Source organism: Vulpes lagopus, chromosome 24 (assembly GCF_018345385.1).
Source record: "Vulpes lagopus strain Blue_001 chromosome 24, ASM1834538v1, whole genome shotgun sequence".
Classification (NCBI taxonomy): domain Eukaryota; kingdom Metazoa; phylum Chordata; class Mammalia; order Carnivora; family Canidae; genus Vulpes; species Vulpes lagopus.
The window spans coordinates 33,633,818-33,655,425 of record NC_054847.1 but is presented as its reverse complement, the minus strand read 5'-3'; the positions used below and the strand labels follow the sequence as shown (position 1 = coordinate 33,655,425).

The following is a 21,608-nucleotide window of genomic DNA, read 5'->3' as shown; positions in this document are numbered from 1 at the left end:
ACTATCCCATCCCCCTCACAGGGGCTGATAACCCTTTGGTTGGCCTGTAGGCGTGGAGGATCCTGATCTGGGGGACCGGAGGGCGGGGGGGGGATCCTGATCTGGGGGTCCGGGGGGGGGGGTGGGCAGGGGGCAGCCCAGATCTCCTGCACTTCCACCTCGTCTGCACTTGGGGCTCTCCCAGCAGGGGGCAGCATCTAAACGTGGGCGTCCAATGCTGCTACTGAGCAACCAGAACAGGTGGGATCTGTGGAGGAGGCCGCCCCTGCCTCAGGAGGGTCTCCCAGCGCCGGCCCTTCCGGCCCTTCCATGGGCGGTGGCCGCCTCGCAGGGCAGGTATATTCCTGCCGCAGGAAGTCGGGGTCCCCCAGTCCCTGGCCCAGCTCTGCACCTGGGCGACTTGCACAAGGCCCCTGGGTTCCCTGCGGGACTCACGGTCCCACTCAACTTGACTCCTCAATGCTGAGGACAGCGCGAGGGCACAGCAGGGGCCGGGAAAGGCTCCCGGGGCAGCGGAGCGGCGACTGGACCAAGGGGCGAAAATATAAGGAATTGCGGCCACTCCCCGGGCCCCAGAGAACACAGGACACAGCTCAGCACCAGGACCGCAGCCTTGTCAGCTTCCCCAATGGGCTTTCTTTCAAGGGACACTTTTGGGGAATCTCACTTGGGCCACGCCAAATGGCCGCCACAAAAATTTGTTAAACGTCTTAAAAAATAGAATCATGACACCAAAGAATCCCTAATTTGGGCCACGTGAAACCTGGATGGAGGAAAACCCCTGCCCCCTGCGCGAGTGGGTCACAGCAGGCACCGCCCGGCCCTTCGCAGATATCAGCCACACCTGCCGCTTGGTCTCCACTGGGGCCTTGGGAGCAGCTGTCCCCAGTTAGCAGCGAGTCATCTCACTTGCCCACTCGCTCATTACTTATGCCCCCAGCAATTTGCTAGGGGCTAAGGGAAACATACGGATAGATAAGACTCGCTTATATTCCTAAATCCGTTGAAATGGCCATGCAAACTGTCATAAAAAAAACCTGATAAATCTTGTATGAGAGAGCAGTGTGGAGTCCCCCGTAGTAAGAGCATAAAAGGAACAACCTTTTACTTTGAGGAAGTCAGAGAAAGTCTTGCCCAAGAAGATTCGATTTGCTAAGTCTGAAGTAGGCCCCAGGAGCATTTTTTTTTTTTTTTTTTAGGAGCGTGAATTTTTAAGAAATACCTCCACTGCTCGGGGTTCAAGATCCTAATGTGAGAATCACAGCAAGTAACCAGCTCTGTGGTCAAAGTGCATTTGGTTCCTTTTTCTAGCCTAACAGTCTCTGGAGGACACAGGACATTCGACCATACGCCGGATGAGAAAGCATGGGCTCTGATCCTATTTCTATCATGTTCTACCCATGTGACTGTGGGCAAGCTATTTAACCTCTAAATGTGTCCATTTTCTCACCCGTAACATGGGGATACTGCTACGTACCTATGTCAGAATCACTCGGTGAGTTAAATGAGAAAATTCGGAACTGCTATGGCTCAACCCCAGGGGAAAGTACTGACAACTGAGCACGGCACAGACTCCAACTGAAGTGTTTCTTGGGGACTGATGTTCAGGTGCTCATGCTCGTACTCTAACAACAGCAACAGACTAGGGACAACGAATGGAAGAGGGCAGCTGCCCCAGGTCCGGAGCCCTGACCCCTTAGTGAGGACACAGAGAGGCCTCCCTCAGGTCCCTGGAGCCGAAACCACCAGGGCCCACGCACTCCAGCCAAGAGCTCCGGACTTTTTCCCATTGCCTCTCCAAAGGCATTCCGAAGAGGGGTTAAGCGGGGGATGGTTCCCCCAGGACCCATGATGAAAGGCATCTGCTACTCAGGAGTGACACGAAAAGCTGAAGTCAAGTACCTGCAGCAGCTTTCTCCACATAGTGAAGCTCATTATAAAACAGGGACACTTGGTGATATTTCTCTTTCACAACATTTGAAATATAGTGCAACAGTGTCTGCTTTCGGTCTGTTGACTTTGTATCTAAGAGCTGAAAACAAAAGGAATGTGGGTTAGAGAGAAAGAGGATGGAAAGTGTGCCACCCAGACGATGTCCTCCCACTCAGAGTAACTGAGCACAGCACCCTAAAGTGGGCAGAAAACACCTCCATGGGAGGGCCAAGCCAGACACGTCCTTGGCTAAACCAGACCGCCGACTTGTAGGTGACCATAGGACTTCTCGACCAGGGGATACGTCCAACGTCAGGGAGGATTCCAACACGCATCTCTACCCACCTGAAAGTGCCCCATCTGCATCTGCCTCCCCTGGCTTAAAGGCAGGAAGCCCCCAATTTGGAGCTTTCCCAAGTGAAAGAGCAGAGGAGTGAGTGTGCACCTGGCAGGTATGCAGATACTCCCTACAGGGCAGGACTCCAACCATGCGGTCTACACGTTTAGCTCAGCTCTCTCATTCCTCAGCCTCAATGACTCGAGTAGCTGAGCTTACCTAAGCAAATGACCCTCTCAGGCCAGAACTGGGGCTAACTGGACACCCCCTACCAAACACCGTGTCTCCCCAGGGCTCAGGACCCAACCCACTGCCCAACCTACTCACATGGAAGCCACGTTAGCCCCACACAGCTGTGGGGGAGAGGATTCCACGAAGGATTTCCTCTAGTCCTGTCCATATAAGTCAGATGACTCAGAAGAGTTCACCCTATTGTTATAGTTAATAATTTTCTAAAATGTTGGATCTTTATATTATTTGCAATTATAAAATAAATACAGCATCCATAATTCAGATTCCTCAGGAAAGAGTCCCAGAAATGGAAACACTGGGTCAAAAGGCATGAGGATTTTTTAAGGCCAGAAAATGTATACCAGTTGATCCTCCAACTACCGGATGATCTTCATCAAAACATCCCACCCCCATTCCCAAGAGCCGACTCTTCACTCTGGGACTTAATCTCTGCTGGCTGTCCTGTCTCTTACATAGCTGTTGTATTTCTTTTAGTCCACTCACCAGATCTAAACTCTGAAGTTTAAATCCATAAACTGCTCCTCGTTTACTACTATTCATATAGTTTCCAAGGGCCAAGATGATCTGCAAAAAGAGAGAGAGACGGACCCATCAGTACAGCATCCCAAGCACTCCCAAGGAATGCGTCTGAAAAGTCAGCACTTCCCTATATGTATACAATGAAAACTTCACTTGCCTCCAGAATTTTCTTGAGTTTCTGGGACGACTTTATAGAGACAGATGCTGCTATAATTGAATGCAGTTGCTAGATTCCATTCAAAGGAAGGAAGAGGAGGAGGGGGAAGAAAAGAAACATGTTAAAAATAAGACACTCTCTAATTGGAAACTAAAATTTAACAAAGAAGAAAACAGATCTTCATTTAGACCTTAAGGGCTTAATGCTGAGATTCTATTTTTCCTCAACATTAACAAATTAAAGTTGTCCTGCTAGGTCTTAGGTAACCATATCATTACATGCAAGTTCTTCTCCCAAAGCATTTGAAAGAAGAAATGTCAGAACTTACTTGTCACAAAACCTGTAACCAATGAGACTCAGAGCTAGGAGTCAACAGCATCTTCTAGCACAACTCAATTCCCTTCCCACCACCTCGATTCGTGTACAACAGTATATTTTTAAATCAATGGAACTGTCCAGGAACGAAAACGAAACAGCAAAGGAATATAATCACCCTCCAGAAGTCCTCAGAACAGGTTTTGAGCAGACATGCTACTGTAATCAGTAATTAACAAACATTTAGAAACTAGGAAAGAACTACTTATGATATTTATGTTTACAATATCCTTAAGTCTCTGCCAGATTAGCACACAGAAACAAGAGCTGGCTGGCTACCGCTTCTCCATCACCACAGTGTACTATAGCAAAGTTCCAAGGAAAACGACTCCTATAGTAAATGTATAATGTTTTAATGAAAGGCAATAAGCCTGTTCATTAAAGATATGGGATCATTTTTAGAAAAGGAAAGTAACATTTTCAGTCTTGCCAACCCATTCAGAGGAATGGTATCTTCGGGAGGGGGGACAAGTTTGAAAAATGATTTTCCTGGGCATATGTATCGAAGTGGAAAGCTGGAGGACATCTGTAGACACAGAAAATGGCATTCTAAGGAGGAGAATAGCAATATGGGTTATGGAGATTCACCATTTTCATATTTAGTTGGCATATGCAATGTGAAAAAAAATTGCTAGAATAAAAACGCAATCCAGAAAGTTCTCGAAAGGAGTCTTTAGAGTCCATGAAGTTAAGTGCAATTCTGGAAGAGACTTAAAAGGAAAAAAATGATCCTATAGCTGTTTGGACTCTCTCCCCTGCCAGAGTTGGTCCACTCACTGGAGTTAGCATCTGAATGCTTTCCGTAAAGTTCCCAATGAAGGCCATGATGGTCATCTTCTGCATGAGTCTCTCAATTTTACTGAACTGCATCATGAACCGGTCTTCATCTGACAAGTTCTCCAGGGGCTTCCGTTCCCGCTCATAGAGCCGAAACACTTTCACCTCATTCTCAGTTGGCAAGAATCTCATCAAACATTCTACAAAGTCTACGGGCAATGTCTTCAAGTCAAATCTGAAAACAGACGTGGACAGGTCAGTGTTAGAAAATCTCCTACCGTTTCAACCATACCACCATTTGACCCTGCTCCTCAACCACCAATGCAATGAAATGCCGATGTCTACAGCTGAGCTGCGAAGATACCCCTTGGTGCTGGCTGCCAACAGGTAGCTACAGTGGTCCTTCCTGAGAACCCAGACCTCATCCCAACAGCCATGCTCAGTTTTTAGCCTATTACTAGAGCTCCAAGTCTCCAGAAATCAACAGTAAATGACATGAAGAGCAAGAAGGAACACTGAAGCATTCGATGGTTAAGTCAAGGGCATGGTTTTTAAGGCATATTAAGTACTTCTAATTAGGAAGATTGAAATTATACACACAACTTCAGACTATCTGGTGAACTCTGTAATATTTTTCAATTAAATCAACAGGCTGGGATATTTTTTCTTCTTTAAAAAAAAAAAAAGATCCAGATGCCTGTACTAAATGGATGTTTTGGCTTAGATGCATACCTCCATTGAAGGTATGTCAGGTCTTTTTGGATATATACTCAATTTGAAAAAAAGGAGTATTTGCTACAATCTTGATTTTCTTCCCTGGACAATCTTTGTCCAACAAAATAATAGAATTACATCTAACCATCATGATAAGCACAGTATATACAGATTAAAACTAGAATAAAAACTAGAATACCTACCATGTTCTAACATCAGAAATCAAAACAGAATATAGACTACGCTAGATTATTGGATTATGATCCCGACAGAGGACATAAAATTGAACAAATGATTTCTGAGGATCTTGTATCAAAATTTATGAAATACCAATTTACAGTGAATTCATTCCAATATATCTAAAACATTTGTTCCTTATCATATATGAAAGTCACGATGACCACAAGAGGACGGAAAGATTCCTCTCACAGAAAAGTAAATAAAATGAATGCCTCCTCTGCAATTCAAGGATAAAAAAAGAACTGAACTGTAAAATTTCCTGAAAGCTGCTAAGAGAAACAGGAATCACATTCCTATTGTTATGAATTAAAATATGCATCTGTATCACATTTGCATCTGGCATTGAATCATATCATTCCACAAATGCCATCAAATTTGTATTCAACAAATCCTAGAGAGAATTCAGATACTCCAGAGAAAACAATCTCTCCCTTTTCTTAGCATCTGTGATTCTCCGCTCCTCGTAGGTATGCGTGGCCATAGACATACGAGAGAGCAGACCAAGTGAAGAAACGATGTCACGATCCAGTTGTTACCCTTCCAAAGTAATTGTCACTGTGACACAGCACTCCCCGGGGCACTTCCGGCCTCCCTCATTACTGCCAGCGTTCCATTCAACTCTGAAGTCACATGTGTGTAACAAAGGGAACCTCCGGTACACGAATATCAAGAATTGCTCCATTTTTATCTTCTATCTTGCCCTTCTATGGAAATATCTCTGCTATCTACCAATCATAACTTATTTTCATTTTTATCCTAAATTCAACAGAAAATCAAATTTTCCAGAATGCCCTGAACTTACACGTGTATAGCTTTACATATCTCATCGGCTGTCTTTCCAGCTTTCCTTAAAGTTATGGCAAGATTTTTGGCCCGGTTTGCTTCTAGTAATGTCACTTTGTTTGATCCCTTCTGTGTTATCTTCTGTTTGCTTGAAGAAAGATCAATGGCAGGACCTTGGGCTTTTGTCTTAAATATTTCCTCAAATTCATCCACGTTTAAATCCTGGAGAGGGATGAAACAGGCAAATTGGATTACTCTTAAAAATTAAGTCGAGGGATGCCTGGGTGGCTCAGCAGTTGAGCGTCTGCCTTTGGCTCAGGTCGTGACCCCGGGGTCCTAGGATCGAGCCCCACGACGGGCTCCCTGCATGGAGCCTGCTTCTCCCTCTGCCTGTGTCTCTGCCTCTCTCTGTGTGTCTCTCATGAGTAAATAAATAAAATCTTTAAACAGAAAAAAATTAAGTCGGGAAACCGTTTTGACAGTTTCTTAAGCATCAAAGAACTTACTCTTTCTACTTAATACTTGCCTTTGATCATGGCTTGCTCTATTCTTCTATTTGTGCTATGACGTGGCTTAGGCCACACATACAGCTATGAACATCTAAAGTGAACGGATTCCATCTGGACAGTTCAGCAGCTTTTCACTAATTACCTTACAGGGCTGACCACACAGACTAAAATCTATTAAACCAGATCGAGTGTGATCATTGAATTCTTACTCACTTAGAGTTCAATAAAGGTTTTTTTTTTTTCTTTTTTATGCCTTTTTATAAATTAGGCACAGGGCTTTTGTCAGATACACATTTTGTGGCATCCACTGAAAATAATCAAAACCACTCCATAGTAACATAATTTTTAATTTATTTTTATTATTTTTAAAAGATTTTATTTATTTATTCATGAGAGACACACACACAGAGAGAGAGAGAGAGAGAGTCAGAGACACAGGCAGAGTGAGAAGCAGACTCCCTGCAGGGAGCCTGATGCGGCACTCGATCCCCGGACTCCAGGATCACACCCTGGGCCAAAGGCAGGTGCTAAACCGCTGAGCCACCCAGGCATCCCCGTAACATAATTTTTAAAACAGCTTTGAAACCACCTTACAAAACAGTGTCCAATTTTGTTCTCTAATATTAAACATTATTTTCTTCCTTTACGTGGAGGCATTTAAAACACTAGCATTTTATCACTGAAATTTCCAGGTTCGTAGAGCACCCATTTGAGCTCTGCTCCCAGACAGCCCTCCTTGTTTCCAACCAATGAGAAAGGTACCTCTAGAATTCGCTCATCATCAATCTCGTTGAAGACTGTGCCGTTGATCTGATTTGGCTTCAGGGCAACCCAGTTAAAAACTGGCATTCTGAATTTCGTCTTGATTGGCTTCTTAATTTTCACAGCTACAGAAGTCAGAGAGGATGAAATTAGGATTCCACCAAAAACCCATAACCCTCAAGAACAATCAGAGAACAGTCCTTGAAGATGACAACTTAACAATGGAGGAACACAGGCAAGAGGCGCCCAAGTGTTTTTAAAACAGAAAATATCATGCATGGCTTTGGCTGGAGCAATTTGAGGTCATTATCTGGTTGACTGATACAACACTGTGCTCAATTCTCCAAGAGCCAGGAGTTGATTTTTATTTTTATTTTTTTAAATGTAGGCAAATGGATTGCTCCATTACACTCACAGTGTTAGGACAATGCTTAGGACAAAGTATTGGAGAGCAAAAATTATTAATGATCTAAGAAGAGAGCAGAGAGGACTACTCAGTGACACTAGTGAGCGAGAACTAGATTTTGAAATCTTAAATTCTTGGTTCTAGAACACATATTTCCAAACCAATTTTAAAAGATGATCAGAGACTGCAGGTAGTGGCTGTCTAAACCACCAGGAATGTAATGTCAAGAAGGCTGGCTTTCTGCTAGAGTAATACGTTCTTGTGGACGATTTTGACAATGGGAATTATATTGATGCTGAGTCATTCCAACCAGACCAAGGGCCACGAACAGCTCAAAGTAAAAAATATTTAAGATGACAGAAGGGGTAACTCAGAAATCAGGATTAGTACTGCTTTTTGAGAATGGCCACAGTCCCTTCCCCCTCTTTAGAGAGCAAGTTCTCCCTAGGAGTCAGCTACATGTGACTAGAAGGCAGCAATGGACCAGTTAAAACACTCTTAATAGGAAGGGATCTATCCTTGAGGGGTCAGGTGAAGAACTGCCAAGTCCTCTTACTTCGGGGAAAGGAACTAAAAAAATGAAATTCATTTAAAATGCCATTAATTAATCACACATCATAAAGAAGTCTTCCCAAACCATCTACATGTGTACCTTCTTAACCTGGTATGCCCACCATACTCTTTGGGAGCTCCACTATTTGTCATCATTAGTAAGGGAGGGAGAACTATGGTGCCGAACAAAATAAACCCAAACACACTGGGCTTTCACCTGGCTGCCTGCCATTCCTCCAGAGTTACGAGGGCCATATAAACAGCAGGAATGTCATCTGATAAATCCACACAAGAGCATGCAGGAACACAGAAAGACAGCTTTTGCCAAACCAGGCCTTTCCACCGCGACACCTTAGGCCCCACCACCCAACAGCGTTGGGACTGCTTGCCACACTTCCTTGTGGTCTACACTGCCCAGGAAAACCCATGTCCTCTGTGGGACAAAGGAACAGATCTTCCCCTAGTCTGGCATTTGAACGATGTGGAGAGAGAAAGAGGGAGCAGGGGAGAAGCTGTGCCTGATCTTCCCACAATCTGAGCTGGCGGGTCGGCACCATTGGGGCCCACCATCCATCCCCGGACACCGCCAGCCTCAGGACACTCATGAAAGTGAAGCCATCTACACCATCCTACTTTTCACTAGTCACTAAGATTAGGAATAAGCCTGAGATCAGAACACGGGCAAAAAACATCATCTTCAGAAAGGCTGTCCTGACTCCAACGGGGGAATGGGAGGTGGTGACAGGAGGATGGGGCCTACAGGTCACCTCGGGGACTCCGTGTCCACAGCGTTCAGGCCAAAGGCAGGGGCTCTGTGTGGGTGTGTGTTCCATGGAGACAGCTAGAGACCCGTGGGAAGGGCCTGGAAAAGAGGCACCTGGCAGCCTGTCCTTATTATGCGGAGGAACTATCCGTTCTCCCCCAGAATAACTCTAAAATCCTTCTAGAGCTGAGGCCTTAGATTCAGTTACAATGAAACTAAAAGAAAAAAAAAAAAAAAAACCCTCCTTTTCTCTCCTGGGGAAAGGAATACGGCATATGAAATCCAGGCTGCCTGCTTACAGAGCCAGCATCGATTCCACTAAATCGTGTGGGCAAACCTGGCACAACGGGGAGACTTCCCACACACACAGGGTCAAACTACAATGGTTCCGCGTAAGATGGAGTGGAAAGATGTCAAGGCACAGTGTGACCAACAGAACACATGGCAAACACTCAACACACTCAGAGAGGAGCAACCTACAGAAAAGCTTGATTGGCCCATCTTTTGTGGAAGCAGAAAGAACAAAGAAAATACAAAAAAAAAAAAAAATTAGATATGGTTAGAGTCAAGCCACTCGGCGGTTCGCGCACTCTCAGCAGAGAATTTCATGCTTCTTGGACACATTTCACAAGGGAGCAAGGAGCCAAAAATTCCCTTCCATTCGGGCCTGCCTTGAAGACTCCCTTATTTTGTTTTTAAAAGTAATCCTTTTTAGAAGAGGGGGAAAAATGATTTCATTATAGTGGTTCGCAAACAGCCGTACTGAGCCGTGCTAGGTATTCCATGAGACATGAGCAACGTGTTAACGAAAAATAATCAGCCAAGTACAGATTCTCATTGTGAACCTGCAAAGCGCGTTTCCCCAAAGAGAGGGCAAAGGTCATAGCCTGCCCCGTGGTCTGTCACAGGCAACCCAACGGGGAACCAGGAGCCAGACTGCTCTGGCACAGATTTGAGGAAGTAAGCCTAACGCTTACATATACATCCCACACTATGTATTTTCTCTTTATAAGATGCAAAGACAACTTAACTAGATAAAATCAGGGAGGCCGTTCAGGTCCCCTGGCTTAGCCACCACACACATACCTGCTTACCTACTGAGGAGGTAGGTCATCCTGTTGCCCATGGATCCGAGGCCCTAGCAATGCCCCAGGCTTCTGGGCTCCAGGAGGCCTCAGCGTCTCACCTCAGCTCTGTCCCTTGCCTCTCTGGGCCACCCTGATTCTGTCTGGCCTCCTAAGTTCAGGGAGGAAGTTGCCCAACACATTGGCAACACATCTCACAAGATGTACTACGTGACAGTCTTATGATCCTTAGATCTTATAAAACAGAACATCTTGTAATTGTTTAATGGACACTTATGGCGCCAAAGGGAAGTTTCTTAAATTCCACACACAGTCCTCTAAAAATGGTGTAAGACACCAAGGGGACAACTTCCAACTGTAGCAACCCTGAGGGCAGCAGTGGGTGTCCGGCTGAACAGAGAGTTCTGCACTGTAACGCTGAGCCCATCAAGACGGCCTGTAAGTTTTTTAAATTAAGTCATGGGAAGGACCCGGTCAAAAAAAAAAAATAATAATAACCATAGAGGACAAGACCTGCACCAAAGGGAGCCCCGGACCTGCACATCTCAGCTTCGTGCCAAGGCAGTTCTGAGTTCTAGATGGGAGCTCAGGTGAATGAAGTGGAGACTCTCATGTTAGATTTGGCCAACAAGGGAGGAAGTGGTGTCAGACAAGACACCTGCCATGGTGAGTGCTCTCAGGGCGCTCCGCAGAAAGCCTGACCAGTGGACCAGGTCCACAAGTCAACTATGGGTTTCCATATTCAGTGGCTGAGGGGAGCCTGTTGATGGAATGGATTCCTGGGGCTTGTTAAGAGGTCTTCGGTTTACCTTCCAAAATCCAACAGTTCCACGATGACACACCTTCAACTTTTGTCCTTAAGAAGCAATAAAAGTTCTAGAAGAAAGTAGGAGATACGGAGTGACCCTGAAAAGTAGCGCAAAGTCACTGGACTACTTTGAACATGACTTTCAATGGTGATGAGCAATGTGTTAATGAAAAATTTGTTTCATTTGTTGTTTGTTTCTTTGATGATTTTATGGACGTTGGGGAGGAAGTAAGCACCACAGATCCGGTGTGGAACAAGGCTGCTCTGGGCAGATCTCTGGTGCCCAAGAGGGCTGCAGGCACCAGGATGAACCAGTCCTGATGACAGCCCAGTACAGCTGCAGATGGGACAGTCTGAGGGACGGAGCAGGCAATCTGGGAACCTCTTACAGCCGAGACGTTGGACGAAAGGCTCTGAGAACGATCACACCTATCAGATGGTAGTTCTTCAGGGGACCTAAGAGACCTCATAAAGGGAGTGCATAGGGGAGCACACAGAATTATCTGATGGCGCGGGAAAGCTCAGAGCCATTCAACACGCCAGGGAAACGCTCCGTGATGGGAAGATGGCCTGTGGTATTTTAGAAAAGAGTGAAAAATCACTTCGATGAGTCAAAAATCAAAACCTCTATTTCAAGGCATTAGAACAATTTTCTTCCTCTCGCTGCACCCCCCCCCGCCCCTCCCGTCGTTTCTGGCGAGGTAGGGATGCCGCACTCTGTCCTGGTTAGCGGAGGGCAGCGCGCAGGATTCAGGCATCTCGAGGCACAGGGACACCACCGTTGGCAACTCTTGAAGCTTCGGTTCCACTAGAGTGGATTCTGATGTCTTCAAATGCACAGAAGAGACGCCTGGAAGTCCACGTCGGGCAAGTGCACGGAGAGGCGTTTCTGCCTCTGGTAAGTGACGCTGCATGGATCTTCCAACCACAGAGGCACATCTGTGTCAGGACGGAAGTCAGTACGCTTCTGTGACCAGCTGTCCACAGGTGCTTGAGGAATTCACGTAGATGCACCGACCCTAAGAAGGTAACTTGTCTTTCTTCCCTCTTCTCGGTGGGGAGAATGGAAAGTGGGAAGTTGGGAAAATCGGAACTCCCTGCTAGAGAGTGGCGGGGGGTGGGGGGGGGGGGGGGGGGCGGGGGGGCACCCCTGCTGTGCCTAACTTTCCCCTTTCCCAGCTGCATCAGCAGGAACGCTCTTATATTAGGAATGGGGTACATGGGCGTGCAGGGGACCTGGACTTTCAAAGAAAGGCTCTGGAGGTAACACAAATGTTCTTACACCAGTACCTGGGTCTTAATTCTGTGCTCTTACCTGCTAATCCTGAGTTGAAAACCACTGTGGGTGAGGATGTCCCAGGCAGCGGGGGTGCAGAAGGAGGAGGAGGGGGAGGTAAAGGAGGAGCTGGCACCGTCTCAGCTGCAGGGCCTGGGAGGGGAGGGGGCGGAGGAGGGGGGGGAGGGGGCGGGGGAGGTGGAGGCGGCGGCGGCGGCGGCATGGGTGGCGTTACTGGACCATTTTGCACTAGTGAAAAAGAAGAAATGAATTGCCTTTGAACACGGGCACGGCTTCACCTGCAGGATGCCACGTGCACAGAACGTATGCAAACTCAAAACACTGAAGAGGACACAGGCTTTTTTTCAAAGACTATAACATCCCCTCATGGGCAAATAAAGGATACACTGCAACACATGTGAAATGAAGCTTTATAATTTTAGTCTCAAAATGCAAAAAGTTTTTTAAAATCAGTAAAAGAACAGGCCAAAAAAATCAGACAAAGGACAGTATCGGGCAGTGGATAAAAGAAGAAATACAAATAGGCTGATACTGTCTCAGTTCTCCCACCGAGGCTTCTTACCTGCTTCAGGTGTCTCTGACGATGGAGGTAGTGGGGGGGGTGGGGGGGGCAGCGGTCCCGAGGAGGCGACCCCGGTTACTGGTCCCACAAAGTTACCCACTGCCGCTTCTGACCCCGTGGACAATGTGCCAGAAGCCACCACTGGCAGTATGGCAATGTCCCCATCCCCTTTCTTCTGAATTTTAATGGTCCCTTGTTTCTCCAGTTCGTGAATCTTTTTTTCCAGGGTAGACTGTCTTTGAATGGCCTCTTCTTTTTCTTTGACCATTTTCCTTAATGTGTGAACCTGGGTATTTGCATCTTTGTAGATTTCCTGCAGAGAGAGTCCACGGTCAAGGGTTTATGGTCACATGACATTCATACCTGTTACCATCACACTGGCAATCTGAGGACCAACTAAATTAACCAAAAAATAATAATAATAAAGAAAGAAAAAGAAAACTCCTACTCCTGTGTACCTAGGAATTCTATGGCACTCAGCCAGGTCTTACAAAGCCCCTTTCATTATCAATTGTTCATTGGTGATGCACACAATCGATTCTAGCAATTGCTGCGGTCAATATAGTTCTTTCCATTAAGAAGCACGGCTGACTCAATCATCCCGGAGGTGGAGAGGAACAAGGCACAGAGAGGACCCAAAAATAATTTTATGGCTGACTTTGGAATACCCTGAGGGTATCTGGGTGGGGCAGTATGCTTTCCTTTTACTAATTTAAAAATTCAAAAAAATAAATAAAAACTCATCGGTAATTCCTAGACACGTATCACCTAACAGTGGACAAAAAAGGCCCTGAATCAGATTTGGATAGAAGTCTGACTGGGATTAAAAATCTGCAAAGCATGGAATAATCTACTTATGAATATGCAGGGTTATTCTGTTGAGCGGGTTCCTCTGGCCTTCACCACGCACCCTCGAGCCGGCTTAGGACAGCAGTCCTAACGGTCTCCATCGGAGACGGGCTTAGCCGAACAGGCCAATGCTTCCCTCTACTGATGACTTAGTTCGGTCTAGGTTTTTAGCAGAAAACAAAAAGTTTCAATTTTCAATTTAAACGCCGTCCCCGTTCCTCTTATGAGGGGCCCGCTGAGGTTCCAGTGAAAGGGTTTTATAGGACTCGCTCGCCAGGTCTTGTACACGTGATCTCTCTCCACAAACCGCCAGCAGGCAGGGAAACATTCTTCACACCCTGTCTATTATTAATAATCTGAGAGTCTGACTTGAATTGAGTCCATATGCTATACTTTGTCTCGATGGCGTGCCAAAAAATAAATTTCCTAGAGTTAACCGCAGTAAACTTGGAATATCAAGCAACACACGCAGACACGATAAGCATCGCGTGAAACGTGCCGCTTCATCAACGATGGGGTGAAGGCTGCCGTGTGCCTGAAAGCCCGCCCAGCGTTCGGGGGTTTTATGTTCTGTACGGGTTTAAGCAGACGGAGGGCACTCCATAATACCTGACACGTAAGGTAAAAACAATGCTAAGGCCAAATGAAATAGCTGGGATTATCTGATAATAAAATGGATCGGTTTTGCTCCGGCTTTTTTCTTTCTTTCTTTTAAAATTGTTTTGGTGAACCCCATTTGCTCTGGCCTGTGTTGATTTCACCATTTCCATGGCAACCACCAAATCTGGTTTCAAGTAGAAGTAAAAAAAAACCAAAACAAAACAAATAAAAAGATGTCTAAGCCCTAATAAAAATAAATAAGTGGCGTGAATTAAATCCATGCCGTGTTGTTATTTCCAAGTAAATGGGTGATCCACTGACTGAATCAACTCAGATTCATCCAGATGGGAAAATACTGTTGCTCTCAAAACCTGTGATAAGGAAGTACTGACCCTCAACATATTTGATTGCACACACATGTGCACACACACCCTAACCATCATACTTTTTCATCTGAGTATCACCTCTGAAATGGTTCCAATAAATGTGCTGCATCGATGCATTCCTCGGACATGAACAGACTCCACATCCTACTAGGCTAACGCCGGCGGGCGCACCTTCCCTGCGTTGCCCATCTGGGCCGGCTGTCATCAGCACACTTACTCGAACAACATCCAGCTCCTTGTTCCTCTGCATGAGCTGCTTTTCCAGTTCCACGATCTTGGACATGGCTTCATTCTCTGTGTCTTGCAGTTTTTCGGACAACTGTAAATGTTTTAAAAGGGAACCTATGTCACGACACACAACCATTCTCATCAGGTCCTCAGTTCTCAAAGTGGAGCTCAAAAACGATCAGGGGCCCATCAGAGTCCTGCATGTGTTCCACAAGCTATTTTCTGGAAACGTTAATATTTATAAGATTCCGAATACATATTTATTCCTAACAGGAGTTAACAATTTATACATGATCCTTAATAAAACCCATTTGTCAGCTCCCTGATATTCTGAGGATCACCATGCATCTCCCTCTGTTTCTGTAGCAGCTGGCAAGGGTGTGAGGAACAGCAGGTGAGGCACGAAGGAAAGTCCACCTTTCCCTCCCTAACAAGAGGCCATTTAGGCAAAAGCTTCTGAAAATTACTGGTCTGCAAACTTGGTTCTGTTATTATTGAAAACCAGCTGAAAAAACAGTACTGCTTGTTTTGACCCGAACTGCCCCAATAATAAAAGCCATTTGGAGGGGCGGTTCAAACAAACAGGTGGCCGGCTACAAAAGTGGGTTATGTGAATATGGTCATGCGATGCAGACTGAGGCTTCTAGAGGAACACGGGGTGAACCGTGTGTTAAGTGGTTACTTTTACCACAAGGCTCTGAGAGTGAGCAACCTCAGATCTCTCACATTTCACTGGAAATGATCACAAGAGATCACAGGTAAGGAAAACCAGGGAGGCAAGGTGAGGAGGAAGGGTGGGGAGGAAAGTGCCGATCAGGTTCAGAACAGGAGTCCAACCCTTTAGGGTAAGAAAACACTGGGCCGGTAGGTGCGCTTCCTAACCGGGGGCCAACACATCACTGCAGCACTTCCAGAGGTGGGGGATGGGTTGGCTCACCAACTCGGCTTAACCACGGCCAAGAGGGTGCCCATTTTCACAACGATGAACGAGGGTGAAGGACGTCAAGCACGCCCCATACTCTCAACTAAGAAGATGTCGAGGAAAAGAAATGGACCATTCAAATGGGAAAACAACATTGCTCCAAAAAGAGACAACTCATTTACAACCAAGGACACCGTCAAGCGGAATTCGACAAAAGAATTTGGTCCTCATGATGCCTGGGGTCTCTAAGAAGCACCATTTTTCTGTTCATTCACTATTTACAATATTCATTGCAAATATTCAAGTATTTGCTTAATGGGTGAACAGAATGGATGGCCTCCAAAGGGCTGTAGACTCCTATCCATCTTGTCTGTGGCCAGAAAAATCCCTCAAAGAAAAAAATCCCTGCTCTGAAATGGAGCTGATGTCATATTGAGAGGACAGTCCTCAGAGAAGAGGCTGTAAGGGACATGCTTACTGATTTCCTTGAAAATGCCTATTGCTGAAAAGAATCCATGTAGAACTGGAGTCAGCTTAAGGCAAGAGTGTGTAGACGTGGTCAGGAGGATACAAGGTCACTCCGACCTTGGGCCTGTGGGGACACATGGGATAGAGCACGACTTCTATTCACAAGACTATGAGTGAAATATCAACGCAAACTCCCCGAGAGGTTGAGGCGGGGGGTATCTTGCTTAGGTGGCAGCAGTAGTTCCAGCAGGGAGAGGGCGAGGCGGGAGGTGGGGAGGTGGGGAGGACACAAAGGCCTTTTTTCACACAAAGTGCTAGAACCCATCCACCGTGGGCCTAGGTGAGCACACGTGGTCGGAAATGGCTTCCATTCAGAAGAGTATGAGGAGACTAGGCCTCTGCACCTCAGCCCCGAGTCCCATATTCCAGCTACACCTCCCCTCAGCGCGGTGCCCATCACGTTGCTCTTGGGGTCTGGACCCGAGATGCCCAGGAAACTGAGCAGGTGACCGGGGCAAGGCAATGGTGCCCCTTAGTTTCAGTATGGGACGTGCCTTCTCTGCGAGGCCCCGAGCGGCCCGGGCAGCCCGCTCCCAGCTGCGGCTCATCCCTACGCTCCGGCCCCCCACCGACTGTGGGAGCAGCTAACACTTATTCTGCGGGGCACCCAGTTACGTATGAACAGTGTCTCCTTCTCCGAGACGTAGTTACATGAGAAATGTTTTCTTCCAGCTCTTCCACCCTCTCCAAGGCCGCGTTCTTGGTTTCCGCATCCTCCAGCAGGGCGCCCACGTCAAACACGTTGTCCAGGTAAGCCTGAATCTGCACCTGCAGTTTGTCGCTCTCGGTGTGCTTCAACTTCTACAAACCAAAATGCAAGTGAAGGCAGCGTGAGCACAGCTGTGGAAGGAGAGCAAATGACACAACAGCCGACATGCTCCGGTTCGAAATAGGGCAGACTTGCCTAGGAGAGGGTCTGAGGTGTCTGCCTCCAGGGAAAGCAGTGTTGGGCTGAGAGGGTGCCCTCAGATGCCTCTCTGGGATGCCCTCTCCCAAATATAGACACATTTCCCCCCTAATCCTCCCGAAAAATATATTTCCCAGGTCAACATATTCGAAAATAAAGCATTCTGATACAAAACAGGTGAAACCAGACATTAGTAAACTTAAAAGCAGCTTCAGAAGGCAGCCGCAGTCCAGGTAACAAGTTGGAGAGGCACCTGTGTGTGGGGGAAGTTAGGGCAGAGGCGACTGCCTGAGTGGAGAGGGCAGGTGCCCAGGAGGAGGGTTAGGCGGGAGGTGGGGTGGGCAGGACCGTGTGAGCCCTGGGGCTTACTTAGCAGAAGTTGCTAGAATCCGCCCTCAGGGACAACCTCCCCAAGGGCTGCCCGCACCAAGGTCCCGCCGCTTGCCTTCACTCACTGCTGAGGCCCCGGCACCCGGTGCAAGTCAACCAGTGGTAAGGGGATTAGGGCCAAGACAATGTGTCACTCTTCCTTACAAGTGACAGAAATCCTGACTTCCTTGTGGGAACAGACGAGTGGCTAGAGTGACACCGGCAAACGGATGACACCACTAAACACGAATGGAACAAATCCGTGGCTACTTACGAGGCTGGGTTTTTGTAAACGAATGAAGCATTTATATATATATACGCTTCTAATCTTCTAACCACGTCTATCAGGATCCAGAACCAAGAGGCCAAGACATTAAACAGTGTTTTGGAAAAATTTTTAAATGCTTTTTCAGAGGAATCGTGCTCTCCGTAAATTCTGGAAGAGGGATTTGCTCCCCGGCCTAATCTGGAAGTCTAGAGCTTAGCTTGGCCTAAGGAGATACGTTCCATCTTAGTCTTAAGGAGGACAAGCCAGAGAAGACGTCGGAGTAAGGGCAAAGCCTAGAAAGGGAGACAGTGGCAGCTAAGCAGCCGCTTTCACACAGCAGACATGGAGCAACGGCACCACCTGACGTGGGACTCTCCGCCAGCCCCCCGGGGTCTGCACGACCATCACAGAACCGGACCCCCACCACCACTAGCAATCTATGTGCACAGTTTCTGCTCAAATACCACCCCCCCTCAGAGCACGCAGGGCAGGAGGCTGGAGAAATCTTGATCTCAGAGCAGGAAACCCTTTCAATACCAGATTCTAGCAGAGATATTAGTGACTATCGACATAAGAACACAATTCCAACAACTCTAATGGAAGTGCACGCCTCCTGAGGCCAGACGTCAGGGGACGTTAGGCCGCGGGTGTGGGAGCCGAGCCAAGCTCAGAGCAATGCTAGGTCTCCGCCTCACAATCAGCTGTGATCCCCTGGCTTCACCCCTGATGAAGATGGGCAGCTGGACTCTGGAGGCGTCCACAGAAGAAGCACTTCTACTCTCTCTGTGGCTAGAAACATCTGCAATCAGGGTCAACGATTCTTGCCTCACCCAGCGGCCTTCCAAGTTCAGGCGGAGCACCACTGCACACAGGGGAACCCAGAACCACTCAAGAGGCCGCAGACATGGCGCACCCCGGGCACACCCAGCTAACTCAGGCCTACTGCCATGCTCACACCCACCTGCTATCTACCTGTGGGGTGAGGAGCTACAGGGACCAGGCTGAGCACCTCTGCAGGGGAGCTAGAGACCAAGCAACTGCAGGCCTCCTCCTCCCATGAACTTAAGAGTGGAACTCCTAAAGCCACAACGCAGCCAACAGAATTTCACAGCTACATGACAAAGTCCCAGGTGTCTGTTTCCTCATTAGTGTTTTATGCTCTAAGCACTTCCCCACTCGTCAGCAGTCTGGGCTTTATTTGCCCTGCCCAGATGGAGTCCCCCAAGCGCCCGAGAGCCCGGATGAAGGGTGTGATGAGACTTGGCCCAGACAGAGCCAGAGCACAACTGCAGCAAGGCTAGGCGAGGCTGCCTGACTCCAGTCCGGAGAGGCCAGAAGCCAGCCCGAGGCCCAGGGGGGCTGCAAAAATCCAGTTTCTCTGGCCAATGGCATTACTTGGATGGGTTCCCCTTGCCCAGCGCCACGGCATCTGACCACATGGAGCGTCGAGCGTTCGTTAGGGCAGAAGTATATCTCTGAGGGTGGGCAATAGACCAAGTCTCCATTGGAGCCGAGTGCACAGCTATACTCACATCCAAGTACTCATCCAGGCCCAACTTGGTAAATTCATACTGGAGGTGGACTCTGAAATTCATGTCTTCTACTGAATGGACCACGATATTAATGAACTGCATGGAGGCCACCTGCAAGGAGACGCAGTGGGTTACAAGCCAGTTTAATCACGGGCACATGCTTTCAGCAGCACACATCCAGACGCACTCAGACAGAATCTCCTGTTCCGTTGTTTCACTGGGCCTTTCAAAATACTTAATAATTTTTTGAATTTCAAAAGTCAGAGAGATGCCACAGTAAGACGCGCTCCTCATCCCCTAGGATGGCTACAATCAAAAGGAAAGACAACACCAGGTGCTGCAAGGAGGTGGAGGAAATGGAACCCGCATCCACTGTGGACATCAACCAGCCACTGGAAGAGCCGACAGTTCCACGATGTGTTAACAGAGTCACTGCACGACCCAGCAAACCTGCTCCTCGGAACATACCCCCAGGAGCTGGAAACGTGAGCCTGTACAGACACTTACACACAAATGCTCACAAAAGCATTATTCATCACCGGGGGGAGGGGGGGTTAATGTCCATCAACTGGTGGATTAAAATAATGTGCTATGGGATCCCTGGGTGGCACAGCAGTTTAGCGCCTGCCTTTGGCCCAGGGCGCGATCCTGGAGACCGGGGATCGAATCCCACGTCGGGCTCCCTGCATGGAGCCTGCTTCTTCTCCCTCTGCCTGTGTCTCTGCCTCTCTTCTCTGTGTGTGTGTGTGTGACTATCACGAATAAATAAATAAAATCTTAAAAAATAAAATATTTTATTTAAAAAAAATAATAATGTGCTATAATCATACGATGGGATATTATGTGAGGATACAAAGGGACGAAGTACTGATGCACCTTACAGGATGGAGGAATCTGAAAATATTACACTACATGAAACAAGTTAGTCATGAAAGATCATATAGGTTATGATTCCATTCATATCAAATACCCAGAACAGGCACATCTGTGGATACAGAAAGTAGATTAGAAGCTGCCTTGGCGGGGGGGGGGGGGGGGGGGGGGGGGGGGCCACGCCCCTGGGGGCTCAGTCCTTTGGCTCAGGTTATGATCCCAGGGTCCTGGGATCGAGTCCCGCACCACACTCCTGGCTCAGGGGGGAGCCTGCTTCTCTCTCCCTCTCTCTGTCCCTCCTCCCTGCTCATTCTCTCTCTCTCAAATAAATAAAATCTCTTTTAAAAAAAGGGGGGGGGGGCAGCCCAGGTGGCACAGCGGTTTAGCGCCACCTTCAGCCCAGGCTGTGGTCCTGGAGATCGGGGATAGAGTCCCGCATCGGGCTCCCTGCATGGAGCCTGCTTCTCCCTCTGCCTGTGTCTCTGCCTCTCTCTCTATGTGTCTTATGAATAAGAAGAAGCTGCCTAGGACTGGGAATGGATTTTAATAACTAAAGGGGATTCTTGCTGGGGTGACGACATGTTCTAAATTAGATCACAGTGACGGCTGCAAATATGCAAAAAATACATTGAACTGTCCACTTTCAATGGATAAATTAGATGTCATGTTCATCACCTCTCAGTGAAACTTTTTAAAAAGTCTTATGGGTATATAGATCAAACTGTGTGAGTTATTACACGTATATCACAGAAAAATGAACAATTTTATAAAAAAAGAATATTTAAAAAAATCACCTATTGTCATGTCACAGGATAATCATTTATTTATTTATTTTTTATTTATTTTTTTATTTTTTTTAGGATAATCACTTCTAAAACTTCACTGTGGGCCCCGCTATACCATCAAGATTGTAACAAGATCTCGGATTCGTCTTTCCATTTTAAACAATCAACTGGTTTCTGTTCTACAAAAGCCTTGGATTTACTGCTTTTTCTCCACAACTGCATCAGTGCCCCTCAGGCCTGCCACCTAGAAAACCAGTTCCTGGTTTGGTAAAGAATGAAACAAAGTTGAATAGATCTATTTTGCTTTTTTTTTTCTTTTGAGATTTCATTTTTAAGTAATCTCTACCCCCCCCAGTGTAGGGCTCAAACTTACAACCCTGAGATCAAGTGCTGCATGCTCTACTGACCGGCCAGGTACCCTGATTTTACTCTTAATAATGACAGTTTATTTATAATGAAAATATCTTACTAATGTTTTCCCCCCTATAGGTAAACACAGTCTCTGCAAGGAGGTAAAATGAGTGAGGATCC

At 47.0% G+C, this 21,608-nt stretch overlaps 1 protein-coding gene across 8 annotated transcripts in view; it reads right to left on the bottom strand.

Moving 5' to 3' along the window:
• Positions 1-21,608, bottom strand: part of FMNL2 (formin like 2) — a 263,443-nt gene that overhangs the window by 12,260 nt on the left and 229,575 nt on the right. For 4 of the 8 annotated variants that reach the window (XM_041739554.1, XM_041739553.1, XM_041739557.1 and 1 more), the window contains exons 11-22: positions 19,420-19,530; positions 16,995-17,144; positions 14,883-14,984; positions 12,831-13,143; positions 12,287-12,496; positions 9,559-9,579; positions 7,358-7,482; positions 6,106-6,308; positions 4,350-4,584; positions 3,198-3,266; positions 3,005-3,085; positions 1,903-2,032 (exon numbers count right to left, since the gene is read on the bottom strand). In XM_041739554.1, the coding sequence (XP_041595488.1) occupies positions 1,903-2,032; positions 3,005-3,085; positions 3,198-3,266; positions 4,350-4,584; positions 6,106-6,308; positions 7,358-7,482; positions 9,559-9,579; positions 12,287-12,496; positions 12,831-13,143; positions 14,883-14,984; positions 16,995-17,144; positions 19,420-19,530 (1,750 nt within the window). The remainder of the gene's footprint in view (positions 1-1,902; positions 2,033-3,004; positions 3,086-3,197; positions 3,267-4,349; positions 4,585-6,105; positions 6,309-7,357; positions 7,483-9,558; positions 9,580-12,286; positions 12,497-12,830; positions 13,144-14,882; positions 14,985-16,994; positions 17,145-19,419; positions 19,531-21,608) is intronic. The other 4 variants (XM_041739559.1, XM_041739558.1, XM_041739560.1 and 1 more) reach the window with 1 other exon arrangement.